This window comes from Dermochelys coriacea, chromosome 6, assembly GCF_009764565.3.
Source record: "Dermochelys coriacea isolate rDerCor1 chromosome 6, rDerCor1.pri.v4, whole genome shotgun sequence".
Classification (NCBI taxonomy): domain Eukaryota; kingdom Metazoa; phylum Chordata; order Testudines; family Dermochelyidae; genus Dermochelys; species Dermochelys coriacea.
In genome coordinates this window covers 97,460,987-97,486,444 of record NC_050073.1, presented here as the reverse complement: position 1 = coordinate 97,486,444, position 25,458 = coordinate 97,460,987, and the positions used below count along the sequence as shown (strand labels likewise).

Genomic DNA, 25,458 nt, shown 5'->3' with positions numbered 1-25,458 from the left:
AGAATTACAAGAAAAAAGTAAATATGGACTCCCCCTTGAACATAGAGTTTAGTTGAAGAATGCCTCCTAGTTCAGACCAAGAAATCTACATGAATGCAAAATTTTATGAAAATCAGATTTAATTTACTGTGTGTTTATGCTTCCACAACAAAAAATGAGTTGTATGTTACCATACGTTACTTTACAAATAGGGCTCCTATAAGAATGATTTCTTTGTATGTGATAGGTTTCAGAGTAGCAGCCGTGTTAGTCTGTATCCGCAAAAAGAAAAGGAGTGCTTGTGGCACCTTAGAGACTAACAAATTTATTTGAGCATAAGCATTCGTGGGCTAAAGACCACTTCATCAGATGCATGCAGTGGAAAATACAATAGGAAGATGTGTATATATACAGCAGCTGACAAGAATGTGTGAGGAGCAGTGGGCGGGGAGGGGAATAAAAATGAGGAAATAGCTTTACTTTGTGTAATGACACATCCACTCCCAGTCTTTATTCAAGTCTAAATTAATTGTATCCAGTTTGCAAATTAATGCCAATTCAGCAGTCTCTGAATAAAGACTGGGAGTGCATGGGTCATTACACAAAGTAAAACTATTTCCCCATGTTTATTTCTCCCCCCTACTGTTCCTCACATGTTCTTGTCAACTGCTGGAAATGGCCCACCTTGATTATCACTACAAAAGGCTTTTTTTTCTTCTACTCCTGGTAATAGCTCACCTTACCTGATCACTCTCGTTACAGTGTGTATGGTAACACCCATTGTTTCATGTTGTCTGTGTATATAAAATCTCCCCACTGTATTTTCCACTGCATGCAGCCGATGAAGTGAGCTGTAGCTCACAAAAGCTTATGCTCAAATAAATTCGTTAGTTTCTAAGGTGCCACAAGTACTCCTTTTCTTTTTGTATGTGATGTGTAAGGTAAGGAAAAATACCTAAAGAATACAATTCCAGGGCATGGTACTATAAAGTCAATATTTCAGATTCCCCTTCAGTTTGGTTCTCTGTAGATAGTATTGGGAACTTTTGTATTCTAATTTGTTTTCAAATCATTGCAAGGATCTCTCAAATGAAGATTAAGGTATTTGCTTCAATGTGACTCTTCAAAAAAAAAAAAAATTTTTCCCCTTCTCCATTAGATTACTGTTTTCAAAAGTCAAACTGGAATCCCTGTGCAGAGGCCCAGATGAGGCACTCCTTACCTGCAAACATATGCTACAGATTTGGAAGTCCTGTTACAATCTCACTAACCCCAGGTAAGATGCTAAAGAAATCTTGGATTTTGTCTCCTGTACACTGAAACTCATCAGAAGAAGTCCAATTTAAATATAATTCATAAATCTTTTTTCTTGCGTTTGCTGCTAAAATGATTCTTGGGATATAATGTACATCTTGTCTCTATTTACAAAAGGTTTTTTAAATGCATTGCTCTACAATTTTGAGACAGAAGTGAGTGGTTAATTACAAGAAGTTTTATGATAATGAAAGCTGGAAAGGCCTGGCTTAATTTTTGTTACTACATATTTGCATTTCTGTTTTTATAAGATAAATTAGAGATGGGTGGGACTCATTGATTTCTGTTTTTCAAAGGGATAAAGGGTTAAAGTCTGATATGTTTAATGTACAATCAGAGTTGCATTTAACAGGGACTAAAACTCACCAAGTTCATTTGATAATCGCTAAAAGCATATACCCAACAATTTGATTATTAGTAGGGATTTCAAGCAATTACAAAAATTAATCACAATTAATCACACTATTAAAGAATAATAGAATACCATTTGTTTAAAAAATTTGGGATGCTTTATACATTTACAGATATATTCATTTCAATTATCACATGGACTACAAAATGAAAAGTGCTCACTTTATATTATTATTTTTATTATAAATATTTGTACGATAAAAAAAAAGTAATAGTATTTTTCAATTCACCTAATACAAATACTGTTGTGCAATCTCTTTGTTGTGAAAGTGCAACTTACAAATGTAGAATTCTGTGCAAAAAAAATAACTGCACTCAAAAATAAAACAGTGTAAAACTTAAGAGCCTACAAGTCCACTAAGTCCTATTCTTGTTCAGCCAATCACTCAGACAAACAAGTTTGTTGACATTTGCAGGAGATAATGCTGCCGACTTCTTGTTTACAATGAGAACAGGCTTTCTCATGGCACTGTTGTAGCCGGCGTCACAAAATATTTACATGCCAGATGTGCTAACGATTCATACGTCCCTTCATGCTTCAACCACCATTCCAGAGGACATGCGTCCATGCCAATGATGGGTTCCGCTTGATAATAATCTAAAGCGTTTGCAGACCAACGCGTATTCATTTTCATCATCTGAGTCAGCTGCCACCATCAGAAGATTGATTTTCTTTTCTGGTGGTTTGGGTTTTGTAGTTTCCACATTGGAGTGTTGCTCTTTCAAGACTTCTGCAAGCATGCTCCACATCTCATCCCTCTCAGATTTTGGAAGGCACTTCAGATTCTTAAACCTTGGGTTGAGTCCTGTAGTTATCTTTAAAAATCTCACATTGGTACCTTCTTTGCGTTTTGTCAAATCTGCAGTGAAAGTGTTCTTAAAACAAACAACATGTGCTGGGTCATCATCTGAGATTGCTTTTACATGAAATATATGGCAGAATGTGGGTAAAACAGAGCAGGAGACATACAATTCCCCCCCCCAAGGAGTTCAGTCACAAATTTAATTAACACATTTTTTTTAATGAGCGTCATCAGCATGGAAGCATGTCCTCTGGACTGGTGGCCACAGCATGAAGGGACATGCAAATGAATTAGCATATCTAGCATGTAAATACCTTGCAATGCCAACTACAAAGTTCGATGCAAAGGCCTGTTCTCACTTTCAGGTGACATTGTAAATAAGAAGCGGGCAGCATTATGTCTCGTAAATGTAAACACACTTGTTAGTCCTAGCCATTGGCTGAACAAGAAGTAGGACTGAGCAGACTTGTTGACTCTAAAGTTTTACATTGTTTGTTTTTTGAGTGCAGTTATATAACAACAACAAACTCGGACTCCCTATTCAACGTGCTGTCCTCTTCGGCACTGGGCAGGGTAGCTTTGCCCCTCCACGAAGGGGTGGCAAACACTGGCTTGCTGGCCCCCATCTCTAAGAAGGCAAAACACAAGTACTTTGTACTCACCAAGGGGCACGAGTACCTCTACACCCAACTCCCGGGTGGTCGAGTCATCAACCTCAGGGAGCGGCAGGATCAACCTGCCCCTATCCCGAAAAATAAAGATTTGCAGAGGCTGGACTCTTTCGGGAGAAGGGTTTATTCTCCCTCGAGTTCTCAGTTGCGGGTGGCAAACTACCAGGCGCTCCTGGGCAGGTACTAATTCAATTTGTGGGGTTCCCTGCCCAAGTTGGAGGATTCCCTCCAAGAATGCAATAAGAAAGAGTTCAAGGCGCTGATGGAGGAGGGTACAGCCGCTGCCAGAGCATCCCTGCAAACGGCTTTGGATGTGGCAGACACGACAGCATGGTCCATGGCCTCGGTGGTGTCCATGAGAAGGGCATCGTGGCTCCTGATGTCCGGGATGTCCAGTGGAGTGCAGGCTGCCTTGCAGGATCTCCCGTTTGGTGGCAAAGCTCTGTTTACAGAGCAAACGGATACAAAGCTGCATGGCATCAAGGACCCCCGCACGACCCTCCAGACTCTGGGTCTCTATGTCCCAGCTCCGGCCAAATCTAAGTTTAGGCCACAACAAGCTTCTGCTCAGGCCACCGAGCCAAAGTACAAGGCGCCTATAACAAGTCAAGGGTCTATAAAAGGTGTGCCCCCCTTCTTCCCCCCCCGGCTCAATGAAGCTTCCCTTCTAAAATTGGTTGTGTGCTTCCCTCCCGGGAGTGCTCACAGCTGAAAGGCCAAAGGAGGACTCAGGCCCATCCTGGACCTGCGGGATCTAAACCGGTTCACCGTGAGGCTCAAGTTCCGCATAGTCTCACTGGCCTCCATCATCTCCTCCCTGGATCCCAGGGACTGGTATGCTGCCCTCGATCTGCAGGACACATACTTCCACATTCACATTTTCGAGGGGCACAGACGCTTCCTCCGTTTCATAGAATCATAGAATATGAGGGTTGGAAGGGACCTCAGGAGGTCATCTAGTCCAAGCCCCTTCTCAAAGCAGGACCAATCCCCAATTTTTGCCCCAGATCCCTAAATGGCCCCCCTAAGGATTGAACTCACAACCTGGGTTTAGCAGGCCAAAGCTCAAACCACTGAGCTATCCCTCCCCCAAGAATCCTGGTGGGCAGAATCACTACCAGTTTACGTTCCTCCCGTTTGCCCTATCCATTGCCTCTAGGGTATTTACAAAATGTATGTCGGTGGTAGACGTCTACCTTAGGCACTGGGGGGGTCCAGATCTTTCCGTAGCTGGACAGTTGGTTGGTCAAGGGCAGCTCCCAGTCGTAGTCTACCATTCCAGACTCCGAATGGGGCCCCTCCAGCTCTGGCTGGCCTCTGAGTTCTCCCAGGTCAGGGACAGGATGGACAAGGTCCTCACCGTGCCTGACTTGGTGATCACTTCACTGCGGTGCTGGTCCACCCTAAGCAACATGCTCCATGGGGTCCTGTTCCAGGACAGGACCCTGTCGCTGGAGCTGATGTCCAATGTTTCGGACCTGGGTTGGGGGGCCCATGTGGGGAACTTTTAGACCCAAGGTCTGTGGTTGGTGCAGGATCTGTCCCTACACATAAACGTCAAGGAACTCAGGGCGGTATGCCTGGCGTGCGTGGCCTTCTGCTCGCACCTGCAGGGCAAGGTGGTCAGGATCCTCAAGGACAACACTGCCTTGATGTTCTATATCAATAGGCAAGGTGGGACCCAGTCCTCTGCCGCGAAGCCCTCAGGCTGTGGGATTTCTGTATAGCCCACGACATCTGCCTGAGGGCCTTCCATCTGCCGGGTGCCCGGAACACACAGACGGATCGCTTAAGCAGGAACTTCTCCTCCCAACACGAATGATCTCTCCACCCGGAAAAAGAAAAGGAGTACTTGTGGCACCTTAGAGACTAACAAATTTATTAGAGCATAAGCTTTTGTGAGCTACAGCTCACTTCATCGGATGCATTTGGTGGAAAAAACAGAGGAGAGATTTATATACACACACACAGAGAACATGAAACAATGGGTTTATCATACACACTGTAAGGAGAGTGATCACTTAAGATAAGCCATCACCAGCAGCAGGGGGGGGAAAAGGAGGAAAACCTTTCATGGTGACAAGCAAGGTAGGCTAATTCCAGCAGTTAACAAGAATATCAGAGGAACAGTGGGGGGTGGGGTGGGAGGGAGAAATACCATGGGGAAATAGTTTTACTTTGTGTAATGACTCATCCATTCCCAGTCTCTATTCAAGCCTAAGTTAATTGTATCCAGTTTGCAAATTAATTCCAATTCAGCAGTCTCTCGTTGGAGTCTGTTTTTGAAGCTTTTTGGTTGAAGTATAGCCACTCTTAGGTCTGTGATCGAGTGACCAGAGAGATTGAAGTGTTCTCCAACTGGTTTTTGAATGTTATAATTCTTGACGTCTGATTTGTGTCCATTCATTCTTTTGCGTAGAGACTGTCCAGTTTGGCCAATGTACATGGCAGAGGGGCATTGCTGGCACATGATGGCATATATCACATTGGTAGATGCGCAGGTGAACGAGCCTCTGATTGTGTGGCTGATGTGAAGAGATCCACTTCCTGGACACTACGGTGCTAATAAGCGATGGTCACATAAACACCACCCTATATCGGAAACCTACTGACCGCTATTCCTACCTACATACCTCTAGCTTTCTTCCAGATCATACCACTCGATCCATTGTCTACAGCCAAGCGCTACGATATAACCGCATTTGCTCCAACCCCTCAGACAGAGACAAACACCTACAAGATCTCTATCATGCATTCCTACAACTACAATAGCCACCTGCTGAAGTGAAGAAACAGATTGACAGAGCCAGAAGAGTACCCAGAAGTCACCTACTACAGGACAGGCCCAACAAAGAAAACAACAGAACGCCACTAGCCATCACCTTCAGCCCCCAACTAAAACCTCTCCAACGCATCATCAAGGATCTACAACCTATCCTGAAGGATGACCCATCACTCTCACAGATCTTGGGAGACAGGCCAGTCCTTGCTTACAGACAGCCCCCCAATCTGAAGCAAATACTCACCAGCAATCACACACCACACAACAGAACCACTAACCCAGGAACCTATCCTTGCAACAAAGCCCGTTGCCAACTCTGTCCACATATCTATTCAGGGGATACCATCATAGGGCCTAATCACATCAGCCACACTATCAGAGGCTCGTTCACCTGCGCATCTACCAATGTGATATATGCCATCATGTGCCAGCAATGCCCCTCTGCCATGTACATTGGCCAAACTGGACAGTCTCTACGCAAAAGAATGAATGGACACAAATCAGACGTCAAGAATTATAACATTCAAAAACCAGTTGGAGAACACTTCAATCTCTCTGGTCACTCGATCACAGACCTAAGAGTGGCTATACTTCAACAAAAAAGCTTCAAAAACAGACTCCAACGAGAGACTGCTGAATTGGAATTAATTTGCAAACTGGATACAATTAACTTAGGCTTGAATAGAGACTGGGAATGGATGAGTCATTACACAAAGTAAAACTATTTCCCCATGGTATTTCTCCCTCCCCCCCCACCCCCCACTGTTCCTCTGATATTCTTGTTAACTGCTGGAATTAGCCTACCTTGCTTGTCACCATGAAAGGTTTTCCTCCTTTCCCCCCCCTGCTGCTGGTGATGGCTTATCTTAAGTGATCACTCTCCTTACAGTGTGTATGATAAACCCATTGTTTCATGTTCTCTGTGTGTGTATATAAATCTCTCCTCTGTTTTTTCCACCAAATGCATCCTATGAAGTGAGCTGTAGCTCACGAAAGCTTATGCTCTAATAAATTTGTTAGTCTCTAAGGTGCCACAAGTACTCCTTTTCTTTTTGAGAATACAGACTAACACGGCTGCTACTCTGAAACCTGTCATTATGCAAGGCACTGAATTTAGCCGTATAGAGTGGAAATCTGTCAACTTCATGAAAAAACTCGCACAGATACAGACAGACATCATCTTCCTCTCCAAATGCAAACAGATGGACATCATACCGAAAGGACTGAAGGTAAAAAATCCATTACAATCTACATACCATACAGACTATGCTGACAGCTTGTGCCACACACTCTCAAAGAAACTGCGGAACCACCTGATCAACATCCTCTACAGCAAACAGGGACAAGATTAAGAATGAGCTCTCAAAACTGGATACTCTCATAAAGAACCAACCTTCCACACAAACTTCCTCGTGGCTGGACTTTACAAAAACTAGACAAGCCATTTACAAAACTCACTTCGCTTCTCTACAAAAGAAAAAGGACACTAAGCTATCTAAACTACTATATGCCACAAGGGGCCACAACAATGGTTCCCGTAACCCACCCAGCAATATTGTTAATCTATCCAACTATACTCTTAGCCCAGCAGAAGAATCTGTCCTATCTCGGGGCCTCTCCTTTTGCCCCTCCACCCCCACGAACATGATACAGTTCTGTGGTGACCTAGAATCCTATTTTCGACGTCTCCGACTCAAGGAATATTTCCAACACACCTCTGACCAACATATTAACCCACAGAGACCTTCCTGCCAACACTACAAAAAGAAGGATTCTGGGTGGACTCCTCCTGAAGGTCGAAACAGCAGCCTGGATTTCTACATAGACTGCTTCCGCCGACGTGCACGAGCTGAAATTGTGGAAAAGCAGCATCGCTTACCCCATAACCTCAGCCATGCAGAACACAGTGGCATCCACAGCCTCAGAAACAACTCTGACATCATAATCAAAAAGGCTGACAAAGGAGGTGCTATCGTCATCATGAATAGTTCGGAGTATGGACAAGAGGTTACTAGGCAGCTTTCCAACACCACTTTCTACAAGCCATTACCCTCTGATCCCACTGAGTTACCAAAAGAAACTACAGCATTTGCTCAAGAAACTCCCTGAAAAAGCACAAGAACAAATCCGCACAGACACACCCCTGGAGCCCCGACCTGGGGTATTCTATCTGCTACCCAAGATCCATAAACCTGGAAATCCTGGACGCCCCATCATCTCAGGCATTGGCACCCTGACAGCAGGATTGTCTGGCTATGTAGACTCCCTCCTCAGGCCCTTCGTTACCAGCACTCCCAGCTATCTTTGAGACACCACTGACTTCCTGAGGAAACTACAGTCCATTGGTGATCTTCCTAAAAACACCATCCTAGCCACTATGGATGTAGAAGCCCTCTACACCAACATTCCACACAAAGATGGACTACAAGCCGTCAGGAACAGTATCCCCGATACTGTCACGGCTAACCTGGTGGCTCAACTTTGTGACTTTGTTCTGACCCATAACTATTTCACATTTGGGGACAATGTATACCTTCAAATCAGCGGCACTGCGATGGGTACCCGCATGGCCCCACAGTATGCCAACATTTTTATGGCTGACTTAGAACAACGCTTCCTCAGCTCTCGTCCCCTAATGCCCCTACTCTACTTGCGCTACATTGATGACATCTTCATCATCTGGACCCATGGAAAAGAAGCTCTTGAGGAATTCCACCATGATTTCAACAATTTCCATCCCACCATCAACCTCAGCCTGGACCAGTCATAGAATCATAGAATATCAGGGTTGGACGGGACCCCAGAAGGTCATCTAGTCCAACCCCCTGCTCAAAGCAGGACCAAGTCCCAGTTAAATCATCCTAGCCAGGGCTTTGTCAAGCCTGACCTTAAAAACCTCTAAGGAAGGAGATTCTACCACCTCCCTAGGTAACGCATTCCAGTGTTTCACCACCCTCTTAGTGAAAAAGTTTTTCCTAATATCCAATCTAAACCTCCCCCATTGCAACTTGAGACCATTACTCCTCGTTCTGTCATCTGCTACCATTGAGAACAGTCTAGAGCCATCCTCTTTGAAACCCCCTTTCAGGTAGTTGAAAGCAGCTATCAAATCCCCCCTCATTCTTCTCTTCTGCAGACTAAACAATCCCAGCTCCCTCAGCCTCTCCTCATAAGTCATGTGCTCTAGACCCCTAATCATTTTTGTTGCCCTTCGCTGTACTCTTTCCAATTTATCCACATCCTTCTTGTAGTGTGGGGCCCAAAACTGGACACAGTACTCCAGATGAGGCCTCACCAGTGTCGAATAGAGGGGAACGATCACGTCCCTCGATCTGCTCGCTATGCCCCTACTTATACATCCCAAAATGCCATTGGCCTTCTTGGCAACAAGGGCACACTGCTGACTCATATCCAGCTTCTCGTCCACTGTCACCCCTAGGTCCTTTTCCGCAGAACTGCTGCCGAGCCATTCGGTCCCTAGTCTGTAGCGGTGCATTGGATTCTTCCATCCTAAGTGCAGGACCCTGCACTTATCCTTATTGAACCTCATTAGATTTCTTTTGGCCCAATCTTCCAATTTGTCTAGGTCCTTCTGTATCCTATCCCTCCCCTCCAGCGTATCTACCACTCCTCCCAGTTTAGTATCATCCGCAAATTTGCTGAGAGTGCAATCCACACCATCCTCCAGATCATTTATGAAGATATTCATAGAATCATAGAATCATAGAATATCAGGGTTGGAAGGGACCCCAGAAGGTCATCTAGTCCAACCCCCTGCTCAAAGCAGGACCAAGTCCCAGTTAAATCATCCCAGCTAGGGCTTTGTCAAGCCTGACCTTAAAAACCTCTAAGGAAGGAGATTCTACCACCTCCCTAGGTAACGCATTCCAGTGTTTCACCACCCTCTTAGTGAAAAAGTTTTTCCTAATATCCAATCTAAACCTCCCCCATTGCAACTTGAGACCATTACTCCTCGTTCTGTCATCTGCTACCATTGAGAACAGTCTAGAGCCATCCTCTTTGAAACCCCCTTTCAGGTAGTTGAAAGCAGCTATCAAATCCCCCCTCATTCTTCTCTTCTGCAGACTAAACAATCCCAGCTCCCTCAGCCTCTCCTCATAAGTCATGTGCTCTAGACCCCTAATCATTTTCGTTGCCCTTCGTTGTACTCTTTCCAATTTATCCACATCCTTCCTGTAGTGTGGGGCCCAAAACTGGACACAGTACTCCAGATGAGGCCTCACCAGTGTCGAATAGAGGGGAACGATCACGTCCCTCGATCTGCTCGCTATGCCCCTACTTATACAACCCAAAATGCCATTGGCCTTCTTGGCAACAAGGGCACACTGCTGACTCATATCCAGCTTCTCGTCCACTGTCACCCCTAGGTCCTTTTCCGCAGAAGAAATTGAACAAAACGGGCCCCAGGACCGACCCCTGGGGCACTCCACTTGACACCGGCTGCCAACTAGACATGGAGCCATTGATCACTACCCGTTGAGCCCGACAATCTAGCCAGCTTTCTACCCACCTTATAGTGCATTCATCCAGCCCATACTTCCTTAACTTGCTGACAAGAATGCTGTGGGAGACCGTGTCAAAAGCTTTGCTAAAGTCAAGAAACAATACATCCACTGCTTTCCCTTCATCCACAGAACCAGTAATCTCATCATAAAAGGCGATTAGATTAGTCAGGCATGACCTTCCCTTGGTGAATCCATGCTGACTGTTCCTGATCACTTTCCTCTCCTCTAAGTGCTTCAGGATTGATTCTTTGAGGACCTGCTCCATGATTTTTCCAGGGACTGAGGTGAGGCTGACCGGCCTGTAGTTCCCAGGATCCTCCTTCTTCCCTTTTTTAAAGATGGGCACTACATTAGCCTTTTTCCAGTCATCCGGGACTTCCCCCGTTCGCCACGAGTTTTCAAAGATAATGGCCAAGGGCTCTGCAATCACAGCCGCCAATTCCCTCAGCACTCTCGGATGCAATTCGTCCGGCCCCATGGACTTGTGCACGTCCAGCTTTTCTAAATAGTCCCTAACCACCTCTATCTCTACAGAGGGCTGGCCATCTCTTCCCCATTTTGTGATTCCCAGCACAGCAGTCTGGGAGCTGACCTTGTTAGTGAAAACAGAGGCAAAAAAAGCATTGAGTACATTAGCTTTTTCCACATCCTCTGTCACTAGCTTGCCTCCCTCATTCAGTAAGGGGCCCACACTTTCCTTGGCTTTCTTCTTGTTGCCAACATACCTGAAGAAACCCTTCTTGTTACTCTTGACATCTCTTGCTAGCTGCAGCTCCAGGTGCGATTTGGCCCTCCTGATATCTTTCCTACATGCCCGAGCAATATTTTTATACTCTTCCCTGGTCATATGTCCAACCTTCCACTTCTTGTAAGCTTCTTTTTTATGTTTAAGATCCGCTAGGATTTCACCATTAAGCCAAGCTGGTCGCCTGCCATATTTACTATTCTTTCGACTCATCGGGATGGTTTGTCCCTGTAACCTCAACAGGGATTCCTTGAAATACAGCCAGCTCTCCTGGACTCCCTTTCCTTTCATGTTAGTCCCCCAGGGGATCCTGGCCATCTGTTCCCTGAGGGAGTCAAAGTCTGCTTTCCTGAAGTCCAGGGTCCGTATCCTGCTGCTTACCTTTCTTCCCTGCGTCAGGATCCTGAACTCAACCAACTCATGGTCACTGCCTCCCAGATTCCCATCCACTTTTGCTTCCCCCACTAATTCTACCCGGTTTGTGAGCAGCAGGTCAAGAAAAGCGCTCCCCCTAGTTGGCTCCCCTAGCATTTGCACCAGGAAATTGTCCCCTACGCTTTCCAAAAACTTCCTGGATTGTCTATGCACCGCTGTATTGCTCTCCCAGCAGATATCAGGAAAATTAAAGTCACCCATGAGAATCAGGGCATGCGATCTAGTAGCTTCCGTGAGTTGCCGGAAGAAAGCCTCATCCACCTCATCCCCCTGGTCCGGTGGTCTATAGCAGACTCCCACCATGACATCACTCTTGTTGCACACACTTCTAAACTTAATCCAGAGACACTCAGGTTTTTCCACAGTTTCGTACCGGAGCTCTGAGCAGTCATACTGCTCCCTTACATACAGTGCTACTCCCCCACCTTTTCTGCCCTGCCTGTCCTTCCTGAACAGTTTATAACCATCCATGACTGTACTCCAGTCATGTGAGTTATCCCACCAAGTCTCTGTTATTCCAATCACGTCATAATTCCTTGACATCACCAGGACCTCCAGTTCTCCCTGCTTGTTTCCAAGGCTTTGTGCATTTGTATATAAGCACTTGAGATAACCTGTTGATCGCCCCTCATTCCCAGTATGAGGCAGGAGCCCTCCCCTCACAGACATTCCTGCCTGTGCTTATTCTCGGTATCCCGCTTTCCCACTTACCTCAGGGCTTTGGTCTCCTTCCCCCGGTGAACCTAGTTTAAAGCCCTCCTCACTAGGTTAGCCAGCCTGCTGGCAAAGATGTTCTTCCCTCTCTTCGTAAGATGGAGCCCGTCTCTGCCCAGCACTCCTCCTTCATGGAACACCATCCCATGGTCAAAGAATCCAAAGCCTTCTCTCCGACACCACCTGCGTAGCCATTCGTTGACCTCCACGATTCGACGGTCCCTACCCAGGCCTTTTCCTTCCACGGGGAGGATGGACGAGAACACCACTTGCGCCTCCAACTCCTTTATCCTTCTTCCCAGAGCCACGTAGTCCACAGTGATCCGCTCAAGGTCATTCTTGGCAGTATCATTGGTGCCCACGTGGAGAAGCAGGAAGGGGTAGCGATCCGAGGGCTTGATGAGTCTCGGCAGTCTCTCCGTCACATCACGAATCTTAGCCCCTGGCAAGCAGCAGACTTCTCGGTTTTCCCGGTCAGGGCGGCAGATAGATGACTCAGTCCCCCGGAGGAGAGAGTCCCCGACCACCACCACCCGCCTTCTCCTCTTGGGAGTGGTGGTCGTGGAACCCCCAACCTCAGGACATCGCATCTCATGCCTCCCAACCAGCGGAGTCTCCTTCTGCTTTCTCCCCCCAGACATATCATCTGGTCCACTCTCCGCATTGGTACCTGTGGAGAGAACATGAAAGCGGTTAGTTACCTGTGTCTGTGTTACTGGAACCCGGACATTCCGCTTACCTCTTCTGGAGGTCACATGTTGCCAAGCTTCTTCACTGGCCTCTTGGCTCCTCTGTGCAACCTGCTCTATATCTTTAGAGCTTTGTGCCCCTAGAAGGCTATCCTGAGTTTGGTCCAGTCCACACAAGAGATCCACTTCCTGGACACTACGGTGCTAATAAGCGATGGTCACATAAACACCACCCTATATCGGAAACCTACTGACCGCTATTCCTACCTACATTCCTCTAGCTTTCATCCAGAACATACCACTCGATCCATTGTCTACAGCCAAGCGCTACGATATAACCGCATTTGCTCCAACCCCTCAGACAGAGACAAACACCTACAAGATCTCTATCATGCATTCCTACAACTACAATAGCCACCTGCTGAAGTGAAGAAACAGATTGACAGAGCCAGAAGAGTACCCAGAAGTCACCTACTACAGGACAGGCCCAACAAAGAAAACAACAGAACGCCACTAGCCATCACCTTCAGCCCCCAACTAAAACCTCTCCAATGCATCATCAAGGATCTACAACCTATCCTGAAGGACGACCCATCACTCTCACAGATCTTGGAAGACAGGCCAGTCCTTGCTTACAGACAGCCCCCCAACTTGAAGCAAATACTCACCAGCAACCACACACCACACAACAGAACCACTAACCCAGGAACCTATCCTTGCAACAAAGCCCGTTGCCAACTCTGTCCACATATCTATTCAGGGGATACCATCATAGGGCCTAATCACATCAGCCACACAATCAGAGGCTCGTTCACCTGCACATCTACCAATGTGATATATGCCATCATGTGCCAGCAATGCCCCTCTGCCATGTACATTGGCCAAACTGGACAGTCTCTACGCAAAAGAATGAATGGACACAAATCAGACGTCAAGAATTATAACATTCAAAAACCAGTTGGAGAACACTTCAATCTCTCTGGTCACTCGATCACAGACCTAAGAGTGGCTATACTTCAACCAAAAAGCTTCAAAAACAGACTCCAACGAGAGACTGCTGAATTGGAATTAATTTGCAAACTGGATACAATTAACTTAGGCTTGAATAGAGACTGGGAATGGATGAGTCATTACACAAAGTAAAACTATTTCCCCATGGTATTTCTCCCTCCCACCCCACCCCCCACTGTTCCTCTGATATTCTTGTTAACTGCTGGAATTAGCCTACCTTGCTTGTCACCATGAAAGGTTTTCCTCCTTTCCCCCCCCTGCTGCTGGTGATGGCTTATCTTAAGTGATCACTCTCCTTACAGTGTGTATGATAAACCCATTGTTTCATGTTCTCTGTGTGTGTGTATATAAATCTCTCCTCTGTTTTTTCCACCAAATGCATCCGATGAAGTGAGCTGTAGCTCACAAATCTTATGCTCTAATAAATTTGTTAGTCTCTAAGGTGCCACAAGTACTCCTTTTCTTTTTGAGAATACAGACTAACACGGCTGCTACTCTGAAACCTCCACCCGGAAGTGGATCACCAGCAGCAGGTGAACCTGTTCGTGACGCAGCAGAACTGGCGCTGTCCCCGGTTCTGCTCCGGGGGGGACTGGCACGGAGCACTATCTCCGATGCCTTCTGCCTGTCCTGATCAGGCCAGTTTTCTCTATACCTTCCCCCCATTCCCACTGATCATCAGGGTCCTGGAAAAAATAAAGACGGACAAGGCGCGGGTCCTCCTGATTGCCCCAGTGTGGCCAGGCAACATTGGTACGGGACCCTCACAGGCCTGGCGGTTGCTCCGCCATGGCCGTTGCCTCTCCGCCCGGACCTGGTCTCCCAGGACTGGGGCTGCCTCCTCCACCCAACCAAGCAGCTCTCCACCTCACGGCATGGCTACTCAGTGGTGAGGTAGATGGAAAAGGACGTGCTCAGAAAGGGTCCAGCGCGTCCTCCTGAAAAGCAGACGGCCTTCCACACCACGCCTTGATCTCCTAGTCCCCATGCATGGTTTTTTATAAGGACATGGTTCGGCTCCGCCCACACTCTGCGTACCTCCCTAAGGTGGTCTCCGCCTATCACATGGGTCAGGACATTTTCCTGCTGGTCCTCTGCCCCAAACCTCACGCGTGCAGTGAGAAACGCCACCTCCACACACTCGTCGTGCGAAGGGCTCTGGCTTTCTACCTCGAGCGGACTAAGCCATTCAAGAAGTCCTCGCAGCTGTTCGTCACCTTGGCTGAGCACATGAGGGATCTGTTGATCTCCACTCAGCGTCTCTCCAACAGGATCACTTCCTGCATCCACACCTGTTATGATCTGACCGGTGTTCCCCCGCCACCGATTATGAAGGTGCACTTGACTCAAGCATAGGTCTTGTCAGCTGCGTTCCTGGCCCACGTCCCCATCCAGGACATTGTAGGGCTGCCATGTGGTCTTTGGTTCACACATTTACCTTGCACTGTGCGATCGTCTCCCAAACCAGGGATGATGCCGGGTTCGGCAGGGCCGTACTCCATCCCAGGAATTTGTGAACTCCTATCCACCTCCAACAGATATAGCTTGGAATCACCTATTGTGGAATACACATGAGCAATCACTCGAAGAAAAGACAGTTACCTTTTTCCATAACTGACGTTCTTCGAGATGTGTTGCTCATGTCTATTCCGCATCCCGCACTCCTACCCCTCTGTCAGAGTTGTCTGGCAAGAAGGAACTGAGGGTGGGGGGAGCGCTCAGCTCCCCTTATACTGCGCCATGGAGGTGCCACTCCAGGGGTCGCTGGGGCGCTCCCCCTACAAGTACTGCTAGGGGAAAAACTTTCAGCACCGGTGCACGTGGCGAGCACACACACCTATTGTGGAATAGACACGAGCAACACATCTCGAAGAACACCAGTTACGGAAAAGATAACTGTCTTTTTGAGTTAATTGTGTGAGTTAATTGCGATTAATCGACAGCCCTAATTATTCCTAAAACATAAGAGCCAATATCATCTATTATCTGGGGTGGAGGGGAGCAGTGCTAGAAATGTGCACAAGCTACTCCAATGGGAATATTTTAGAGAACAGGAATAAATTTTGAGAGGAGAATGCAAGAAAAGAGGGCACATAAGACAGCTATTTCTGGATCTCTGATTCTGAGCTTTGGTCTCTACTGAACCTGACCTGGCCACAAGTTAGAGAAGCTATGGGGGTGTTCTAATTTATACCAGTAAAGGCTCAGCATAGCAGGGATGCCCTTCGTAGGACTCCCCCTTAACTGGGGGCATTTGGTGTGAGGAACTAGCTCTGCCAAATTAACTATAATTGACTAGTTATGTCCAAGTCTGTGCCCCTTGCAATTGCTTTAGTGGTGCAAAGGGCCAGACTCTAACCGATCAGATGGTACTTCAGATTAATTTACCTTTCTACTAATGGAAATATAAGCAATTTTACCACAAGGGAGATGGGGGTTCATCTTGTACTGTGCCCTCCATTGTGGTATCTTTTATACCTAAAAATGTGTTGTTGCTTTGTAGGTGTTGTTTATAGAAAAATAGTACTGTATAAGGAATATTTCTGTTTCATCTAAATTCCTATAGTGTGTGACAATTTAAAAAGCATGATGCATGCCACTTGTGGGGGTGGCTTGTTTTTTTGTTTTGGTTTGGTTTTTTTTACACAAAGAGACCATGTTATTGGGTACCCCAGAGTCCTGGGCAGGCTGGATGGGAGGGGTCATGGGGGCATCAATTCCTCTTCTTGCCTTTGCCAATGGCCTTGGCGAGCACTGCCATGGGTGCTGCAGACTGGTAGAGTGTGGAGGAAATCTTATTGATATAGTAGAGGCCAATCATGGAAAAGATGAAGCGGGTACTGGGCGAGGAGTTTATGCTGGAAAGTAGTACTATATTTTTGTTTTTCTTCCATTAAAGAGAAAAAATCCTTTTAGAAGAATTGTTGAGATGTCATGAGAACCATCTGTTTAGAGCCCAGTCCACTTTAATCTTCATCCATGCATTTTTTAAAAGCCCTCTCCCCATTCACAATTCAGTTACTCATTGCTTGACTATAATGTCCTCATTTTGTGATATCACAATCTTCTGCACAATATTTAGTTATGATGTCATAAAGAGCGTATTCTTATTTAAGGTGGGAATAAGCAGTGGGAGCAGATGAACTCTTTAAAAGCAACTATTATTTTCATGAAGATATCCCTCATTTAAAAATAAAGTTGTTGAGAAAGGGATGTGGAAATAGGCTGTAAAATATATATATACATATATCTCAAAGTAACATTTTGTTTTTCAGAGTATGTTGCAAATATTTACAAGCCCAAATATTCTGTTCAGATTGTTACACCGGAATGAAAAGGGGCTAGAAATAGATTAGAATAGGACTATTTGGCAAGGGTCCGGATACTGTTAGTAGGTTCAAAGTGACATTTGTCATTTGAAAAATATTTCTAATATTTCCCAGTTTATATATGGCAAAAAGAGCTTCTTATCCAAATTCCCAGAATTCTCTGCTGAACAGAATGGTTTCAATTTACTTATAAGTTTAATTGCAGCATCATGCCTGTGCACATAACATTGTAAGCATATCTTTATACCTTCCTACAATATGCAGTTATACTTGTGTGCAGTACAGATGTCTAACCATGCTTTGTCATTGCTTTCCTGATGTGCTCAGTGCTATCTAACCTAAAAATATTTCAGTTAAGTAACAACTCCTCCAGGTATCAGCAGGAATTCTGACCTGCCCTGAACTATAAAAGCTTAGTATTCTCATTATATTGGGTTTGTTATCAGTTCTGAATAATAATAGTTGCCAACTCTCTTGATCTTTCCACCTCTCCCTAAAGAACATGGGAACTTCTGTCTCCTTATTTGTCACTAACCTAGATTTTGAGGCTGCTGCTTTTGGTAAAAAAGCTCCAACAATTCAGTTACAAAAAATCTTTATAAATTACAATCAAAATCAGCGTGGATCTCAGGGAGGGGGCCGGGGCTATGAATAAATGCTGTGACGCAGGAGACTTGGTTTTACAAATCACATCACGTTGGCACTGTTGCGGTTGTGATGGTATCACATACCTCCCTTATGTAGCATCTGTTGTGGCATACATCCCCTGATACAGTGCTGGCAGGGTTGTGGTGATGTGACATTCTTACCCTAGCGTAGCATATGGCATTTTCACACCAATAGTAGCTGAACATGGAGCAGTATTATAATAAGATGTAGGTTCCCTTTCTAATTTGTGCTGCTGAATGAAAGTTTCCTTTCCTGACTAGCTCGACTTGCTATGGCACATATCTCTGGTTGCAATCAGATCACGTTTTGTAGGAGAAGGTTGGACTCAATGTCCTCATTAATCTGTTACCTGTGAGAATAACTGGACAGAACACGTGAAATAAAAGTGCTAATCACTACTCTTTCCCATGGCATTGATCTTATAAAACACAAGAAAACAATCTGCTCTTTGTTGTTGAAAGTCATTTCCAGCATACAAGTAAATGTTTGCTCACTAATTGGCTATAAATCCTTAGAATTCTGCTACTCTTTAATTCCCTTATTGTAAAGTACAAGGGATTAAGGCATAATACTTACATTTTGTAGGATTAAGGCATAATACTTGCATCAAATGCAGTGCATCTGTAGTCTGGTTGCTAAAGTATATCAAAAATTAAAATAGGCTCTTTCTCTTCTTCTCTATATTTTTCTCATTACTATTACAGTATAATGTACTTACATCCTTAAGCCAATTCAGCCTAATTAAGGGAATACACTGTACATGCGTATAACTTTCCTTCAGTTTCTGTACATTAAATAGGAAAGAGCTAGGCCACACCCCAAATTAGGAGAGGAGCAGTGTAGGACATTGTCACATACAGGCTTATTTTGGAATAAGTACAACTACGGGTGGAAACCAGATAATCACCCAGAATGTCAGTGCAGTAATTAAAAGATAATTTACATTAATTGTTGTTCTGTTCAACGATATTTAATGTGACATTGTTCCTGGGTTGAAAAAGTAATTAATATAGTCGTTACCAAAAAATATGTACCAACTGATATAATAACTATAACTGATAGTCTGTATTCCAGAAAATTCCCTTCTGTTTCCTGTAGATTGCTATAATAGCATCTCTTTGCAGAGAAATTGCAGTCTAGCAATGACATTAGTGTCATGCAAGATCTTATTGGTAACATTTTAGCAACATCTGCATAAAGAAAGGAAATAGTATCTTTCATCCTGTTTTTAAAGTGTAACTGTAATGAGTTTAGTAGCTGAATTGAAAGAAAAGGGCAAGAATGCATTTAAATTCAAAAGTAGGTGGCCATTTTAAAATTGGGACAGATGTAAAACTGGCCCAGATTCTGATCTCACTTAGACACCATTTTATACTGGTGAATTGAATGGAGTTGCTCTTAATTGTCACAGTTGTGAGAGGAGGATTAGACGAGCATATACCATATTAAATGGGGCTATTGCAATTTAGGGTTCCATTGAAAAAATGCCTTTTAAAAGGGAGAATTAACTATGAAAAGTGCCAGATTAGCAGCCCTAGAAACAAAAGTTATCTATTTATCCACAGAATGTTTAAGGCACAGACAGTATCAGTACGAGCTTCCCCTCACTGTCCTGCTAATGTGCCTCACCACCAACCTTGAAGGGACAATTTAGGGGTGAGAGGAAATTCATTCTCCATTCCCATTAAGTCTTGGCCCTTCTGCTAAAACTGCCAATCAGGTGCCTGTAGGGTTGGTTTATTTGTGATGTGAACTAAGAAATGGACTAATAGACCAAGTTCTTTCCACATAGATAGGATCTGCCAAATTCACGGCCATGAAAAATGTGTCATGGTCCATGAAATCTCTTCTCCAGATTTCACTGGGGAGACCAGCATTTCTCAAATTGACGATCCTGACCCAAAAGGGAGTTGCAGTGGGGTGGGGGAAGAGTCACAAGGTTATTTTAGGGGGGTAGAAGCATTTCTACTCTTAGTTCTGCATTGCCTTTAGAGCTGAGTGGCTGGAGCGCGGTGACTGTTGGCTGGGCTTCCAGCTTTGAAGGCAGTGCCCCACCACCAGTAGTGCAGAAGGAAGGGTGGCAATACCATACCATGCCACTCTTACTTCTGTGCTGCTGCCTTCAAAGCTGGGCAGCCGGAGAGTGGAGGCTGCTAACTGAGGGCTCAGCTCTGTAGGCAGCAGTGGAGAAGTAAGGGTGGCAATACCATACCATGCCATCCTTACTTCTCTGCCGCTTCTGGGAGTGACTCTGCCTTCAGAGCTGGTCTCCCAGCCAGCAGCCACTGCTCTCCAGCTGCCCAGCTCTAAAGGAAGCACTGCCACCAGCAGCAGCGCAGAAGTAAGGGTAGCAGTACCGCAACCCACCCACCCCAACAATAACCTTGAACCCTGGCCCCCCTTCACAACTCCTCTTTGGTCAGGACCCCTACAATTACAACACCATAAAATTTCAGATTTAAATAGCCGACATCATGAAATTTATGATTTTTTTAACTCCTATGACCGTGAAATTGCCCAAAATGGACCGTGAATTTGGTAGGGCCCTACACATAGGCTGCTAAATGAGACAGCTAGGTGGCGCTGAGTTTCAGTCACTGCCAAACTAGACTAGTCTCAAATGTAGTGAACAGAGGTGAAAGATTCTTACAGTAATTCATTACCAGTCTCCTGTACCATCTGTATTTATACAAAGATTGTTGTCTTAAATTTCACTAAACATAAAACTGAATTGGTTCATCTACAAAACATCCTCTTTTCTTCAGATTCCTGCTTAAAACTCAGCTCTTTGAACATTTCTTTTACTCTTTAGTAATCCCCACAGCTCCTCTTGAACATTAAGTCTTTGTCCTATGTTTTGGTTTGGTTTGGATGTGTTTCGATTCTGTTCTTTAGGACTGTCATCTTATTAATTGCCATGTAAATTTACTGTATTGTGCACTAGTTTAATGACTTGAGTCTGAGTATATACTTTGCTTGTAAAGTTATAACATTTTAGACTCACTTTAAATGTATGCATCTTTTGTGCCCATTTTGATTGACTTTATTATGGGTCAAAATTGTTAAAATAAGTATGGATTAAATTTTTAGTTACCTTTTATTTAGTGTAGTTGTTTAACTGAATAATTGACCAGGTTTAATACTAAACTTTGATTATCACTATTTGCATTTTTTTGCAACAACATGTGAGAAGGTACAGTATAAAAATTCTGTCTCAACAGTCAGTGTTTGATTTTATATTTTAAATGGCTTGTACTTTAAATATTGTGTTACAGTGATTCGGGACGTGGGAGCAGTCTGTTAGACAGAGCCATTGCTGACAGACGACAGCTCAATACGATTACCTTACCTGACTTCAGTGACCCTGAAACAGGTGAGAATTAACATCTTGAACAATAAAGTAGCAAAGATAATGTGTGGCTCAGTATCATCAGTCAAATCCGACAAGATAAAAAGTGCAAAGCAATTGGTGTAAGATGTGATTATTTTTTCACTATATATCTTCATTGTTGTAAAGTAAAAAAAAAAAAATTAAATAAATTGCAGTATCAAGTTTGTTTGAGGAGATGCTTGCAGCATAAACTTTACTTTGTATTAATTAATTTATTTTTGTTTTTAAAAGTGCCCATTACCCAGGCCTGTCAGCACATTTGTATTAATAAAATATATATAAACGTTTTAGGAAGTGTTACTATACTTATTGTTAAATATTTAATAATGATTAAAAGTTGGCATGCTGATCTGTTCTATTCTAGCTAGGTCTGATACATTACCCATTCCCTTGGTATCTGAACATTTCTGAGTAAATTTTTTCTTTGTATTATTTAATAAGCAAATTAGAAATTGAAAGAGAACTCCCTCCCACCCCTTCAAAAAAATTAAGATTTTTATTTAGCTATTTTTTGGCACTGTATATTTGAAAACAGATTTCATTTTGGTGGCGGGTTCACAACAGAGGCTAATAGCTTTTGACACTTTAAGAGAGATAAATATTTTACAAGTCAGGTAATGAACTTCTCATTAAACACAGTGCAAAATAAAATGCAGCATAAATGCAGTAGGTTAACTTTATGATGTCATTACATGTCAGTAAATATTTATAAACTGTAATTAGTCTATTATCTTTTATTCACCAATCATAACTTGAATAAATAGACCTAAAAGACTGTGTAAACCAGAAACTCACAGCCAAAATGAGTGAATAAACGTACAGTTTTAAGAGAAATTCTCAGAAAGGGAAACAATTGACATTTGGTGATTTAAGATTCACTAACTTTACATGAAAGGACACCATATTAAGCTTATCCTAATCTATATCCTATTGTATCACAAGTATTAAGATATTTTCCTTAGCTGTTTGTTTCCTTGTTTTTGTGGTTTTATGTCAAAACTAGAACATGCTTTTCTTATTGTCTCTGAGACATGAATTCTTGTTTATTTGGGCTTCAATATAAAATGCTTTTGGGAGGGTTTATCACCGGAGATGCCTTTATGGCATTTTGACAGCTGTAAATTAGAACTCATCAACCTGTGAGTAGTTGAAATATAAAGTAACAGAATTATTCAATAGTAAAAAATTGTACTTGATTTATTTCTGAAACCATGAAGCTGGACCAGATGTGCGCACTCACATGCACAAAGAGGTGCCATTATAGTAGGTATTCTTTTATAAATGCCTTATTTCCGAGAATTATAAAGGCTTGATGCAGTGTGTACCCTACCATAGCAAGAAGTCTGTTAGTCATACAGTGGGATTTTTTTGCTTTCACATTCTTATGTGCACTTGCAATTTAAAAAAGCATTGTAATTAAAAATATGAAATTTTGGCTTGTGATCATTCCACATTCTGGGCTAGCTCACTGCTTTTGTTTTACCAAAGAAATACAAGAAATGAGGTATGAAATTTTAAAATCTAGCTACTTACGCATGCAAAGAAACATTTGTTTTTCAAGTGGGTACCAAGATTCTTTATAGAGCCTTGGGACACCCTGATTTTACCTTTCCAGTTACTCAGACCATGAACAGTAATAGTTGCCTTTATAGACTGCATTCTCTTCATAGACCTTCATTATTCACCATTAATCAGCCAGATGAGTTGCTATTAAATAGAGATGTGCCTGGATCAAAAATTGTAATCTAAAATCTCATGAAACTTTTTGGGAAGTTGCATCCAGGTCTGAACTTTATTACTGGGGCTTGTCACAAGCATAGAACTGTAGGGGCTGGAAGGGACCTCGCAGAGGCAGGCCCAAGTTTACCTAAACCATCCCTGACAGATGTTTGTCTAACCTGTTCTTCAAACTATCTTCAGCCAAAACTGGAAAACAGGATCTCAACAAACTTGAACTTTTTGGAAGTTCAGATTTGTCTTATTCTGAATCTGAACTGCTGATACCTGGGCAGGAAGGAGCTGGGGGTTAGTAGAAAGAGAGGAAAGTTTGTAATAGAAAGAGGTCTGCAGGGAGAATGGTAGAAACTCTGCAGTTCACTCTCTGGGATCACAGTGTGGAAGAGCCCTCAGATGTGTTCAGTTGAGGACCAAGAGAGGGTTGAAAGGTGAAGCCTAAGGAGGGAAGAAGGGGGTTTGTTTATACTTTGACTCTAAGATTTATTGGGGGATTCCAGGGGAGAGCCCTGGAGGTGCTAGCCCTGTGAGAAGGCTGTGGGAGAGGTCTGCTTACAGGGTGGGTAGGAAGAAGTCCAGGGAGGTGACAGAAAGTAGTGTGAGGGATTGAAACTTGACTGCCTATCTTAGGGTCCCTGGATATGGGTTCCTCTATTAACCCCATTGGTAAGGTGGTATAAAACCTGTGAGAAGGGAGATTGATGACTGGAAGTTTGAATAAAGGGCATATGAACCATGGGGCCCAGAATCAAGGGTGACAGATTGAACAGAGGGATTACAAACTTGTTGTTCGTTGGACTTTTTGTTACCGCAGAAGGGGTTGGACTAAAATATAACCTGGCCGGAGGTCCAAATCAGAAGAAGAGGCAGACCATACAGCGTCAGAGTGGTCTGTCAGCAGGGGGTACTAAATGAGAGGTTTCCAAGGGAACTGTCAGCAGAGTCTCTACTCTTCTACAGTCCTCCTTTTTGCTGCTTTATGAAGTATAAAGAGTGACTGAAAAGTAACTTTTGAAAGGGTTTTTGTTCTTGTTGATAATAAACAATAAAATTAATATTGTAGCATCATCCAAAGGCTCCAATAAGTATTTAGGGTTCATTGCGCTGCATGCTGTACTTACACACAGGTGGGGACAATCCTTTTCCCAAAGAGTGCACAGTCTCACTTAGAAATTCAGGTTTTCTACTACCCTCTTTATCTGGAACACTGTAGATGGATGGGATTATGACTCTACAAGTACCAAGGAAGTGAAACTTAGTATGTTGATTAGGGGGAGGGTGTTTTAGATAGGTATCTTAAAACTCCTTGATTTTTACTTTTGGTAACATCTGTTTAACTCAAATGTCAGGATCCATTAGGAGGAAAAGGTCTTAGATAATAACAGTGCAAGGGTGTTGAATCTTTATGCGCTGAGAGAGCTCCCACTACAGTTCAGTGGGTCTTCCAAAAATATAGAAGAACTATGACATTTCTGATAGTTTTAAGGTGAAAATGAGCAGGAAAAAATACCTTAATGAGTGCGACGTTCGATCCTCCTTTATATATCCGAAAGAAACAGGAGGGGAGGGAGTTGAATTCAGCTAATTTTTTTTTCCTTTATAAGCCAACTTTTAAGTCATGAGTCCCTTGTCCATACAGCTGAGCAGCATATTCAGCCTCTACTGACCTATGGAAAAGAGACTAGAGCTAATAATCATACCAGAGGCCTTGTCTATCTATACAAAACTTGTACCAGTTTAGCTAAAGTTGATTTTAAACTAAATGCTAAATTGGTGCAAAATCCTGTGTAGATACTTTTATTTCCAGATAAGCGTTTCATGTGTCAATTTAACGTAAGTCAGTTCCTTAGCATCTTAAACTAAACTGAAATAAGCCACTCTCAAAATAAGTGTTTAAACAGGGATTTGCATCAGTTTAACTAAACAGGCATAATAAATTTAAGTTACACCTGTGCAATTTTCTAATATAGACAAGTCCAAATCTTTTCTGTTCACAAGACTAGAATGTTAGTTCCAATCTTCTGGTCAAATGTCATGTCATGTCAGCCCACCTAAAATCCTTCTGCACTTTCAACTAGATATCATATCTTCGGTTCATCGATCAGTTCATAACTCTGGTGTTTGTAACTCTGAGGTTCTACTGTACTTGTTGCATTATGTGGTAGTTTTAGCTCATTTATTTTTGGACTAACATAATAGAAAATAAAATTAGTAGCTGGTTTTAAACCAGGTTGTCTAGAACTTTGTTTTTCCTC

General features: G+C 43.6%; 1 protein-coding gene across 8 annotated transcripts in view; it reads left to right on the top strand.

The window, feature by feature from the left end:
• TTC7B (tetratricopeptide repeat domain 7B) overlaps nucleotides 1-25,458 on the top strand; it is a 343,610-nt gene that overhangs the window by 223,141 nt on the left and 95,011 nt on the right. For all 8 annotated transcript variants that reach the window (XM_038406917.2, XM_038406919.2, XM_043517821.1 and 5 more), the window contains 2 exons: nucleotides 1,139-1,255; nucleotides 21,354-21,451. In XM_038406917.2, the coding sequence (XP_038262845.1) occupies nucleotides 1,139-1,255; nucleotides 21,354-21,451 (215 nt within the window). The remainder of the gene's footprint in view (nucleotides 1-1,138; nucleotides 1,256-21,353; nucleotides 21,452-25,458) is intronic.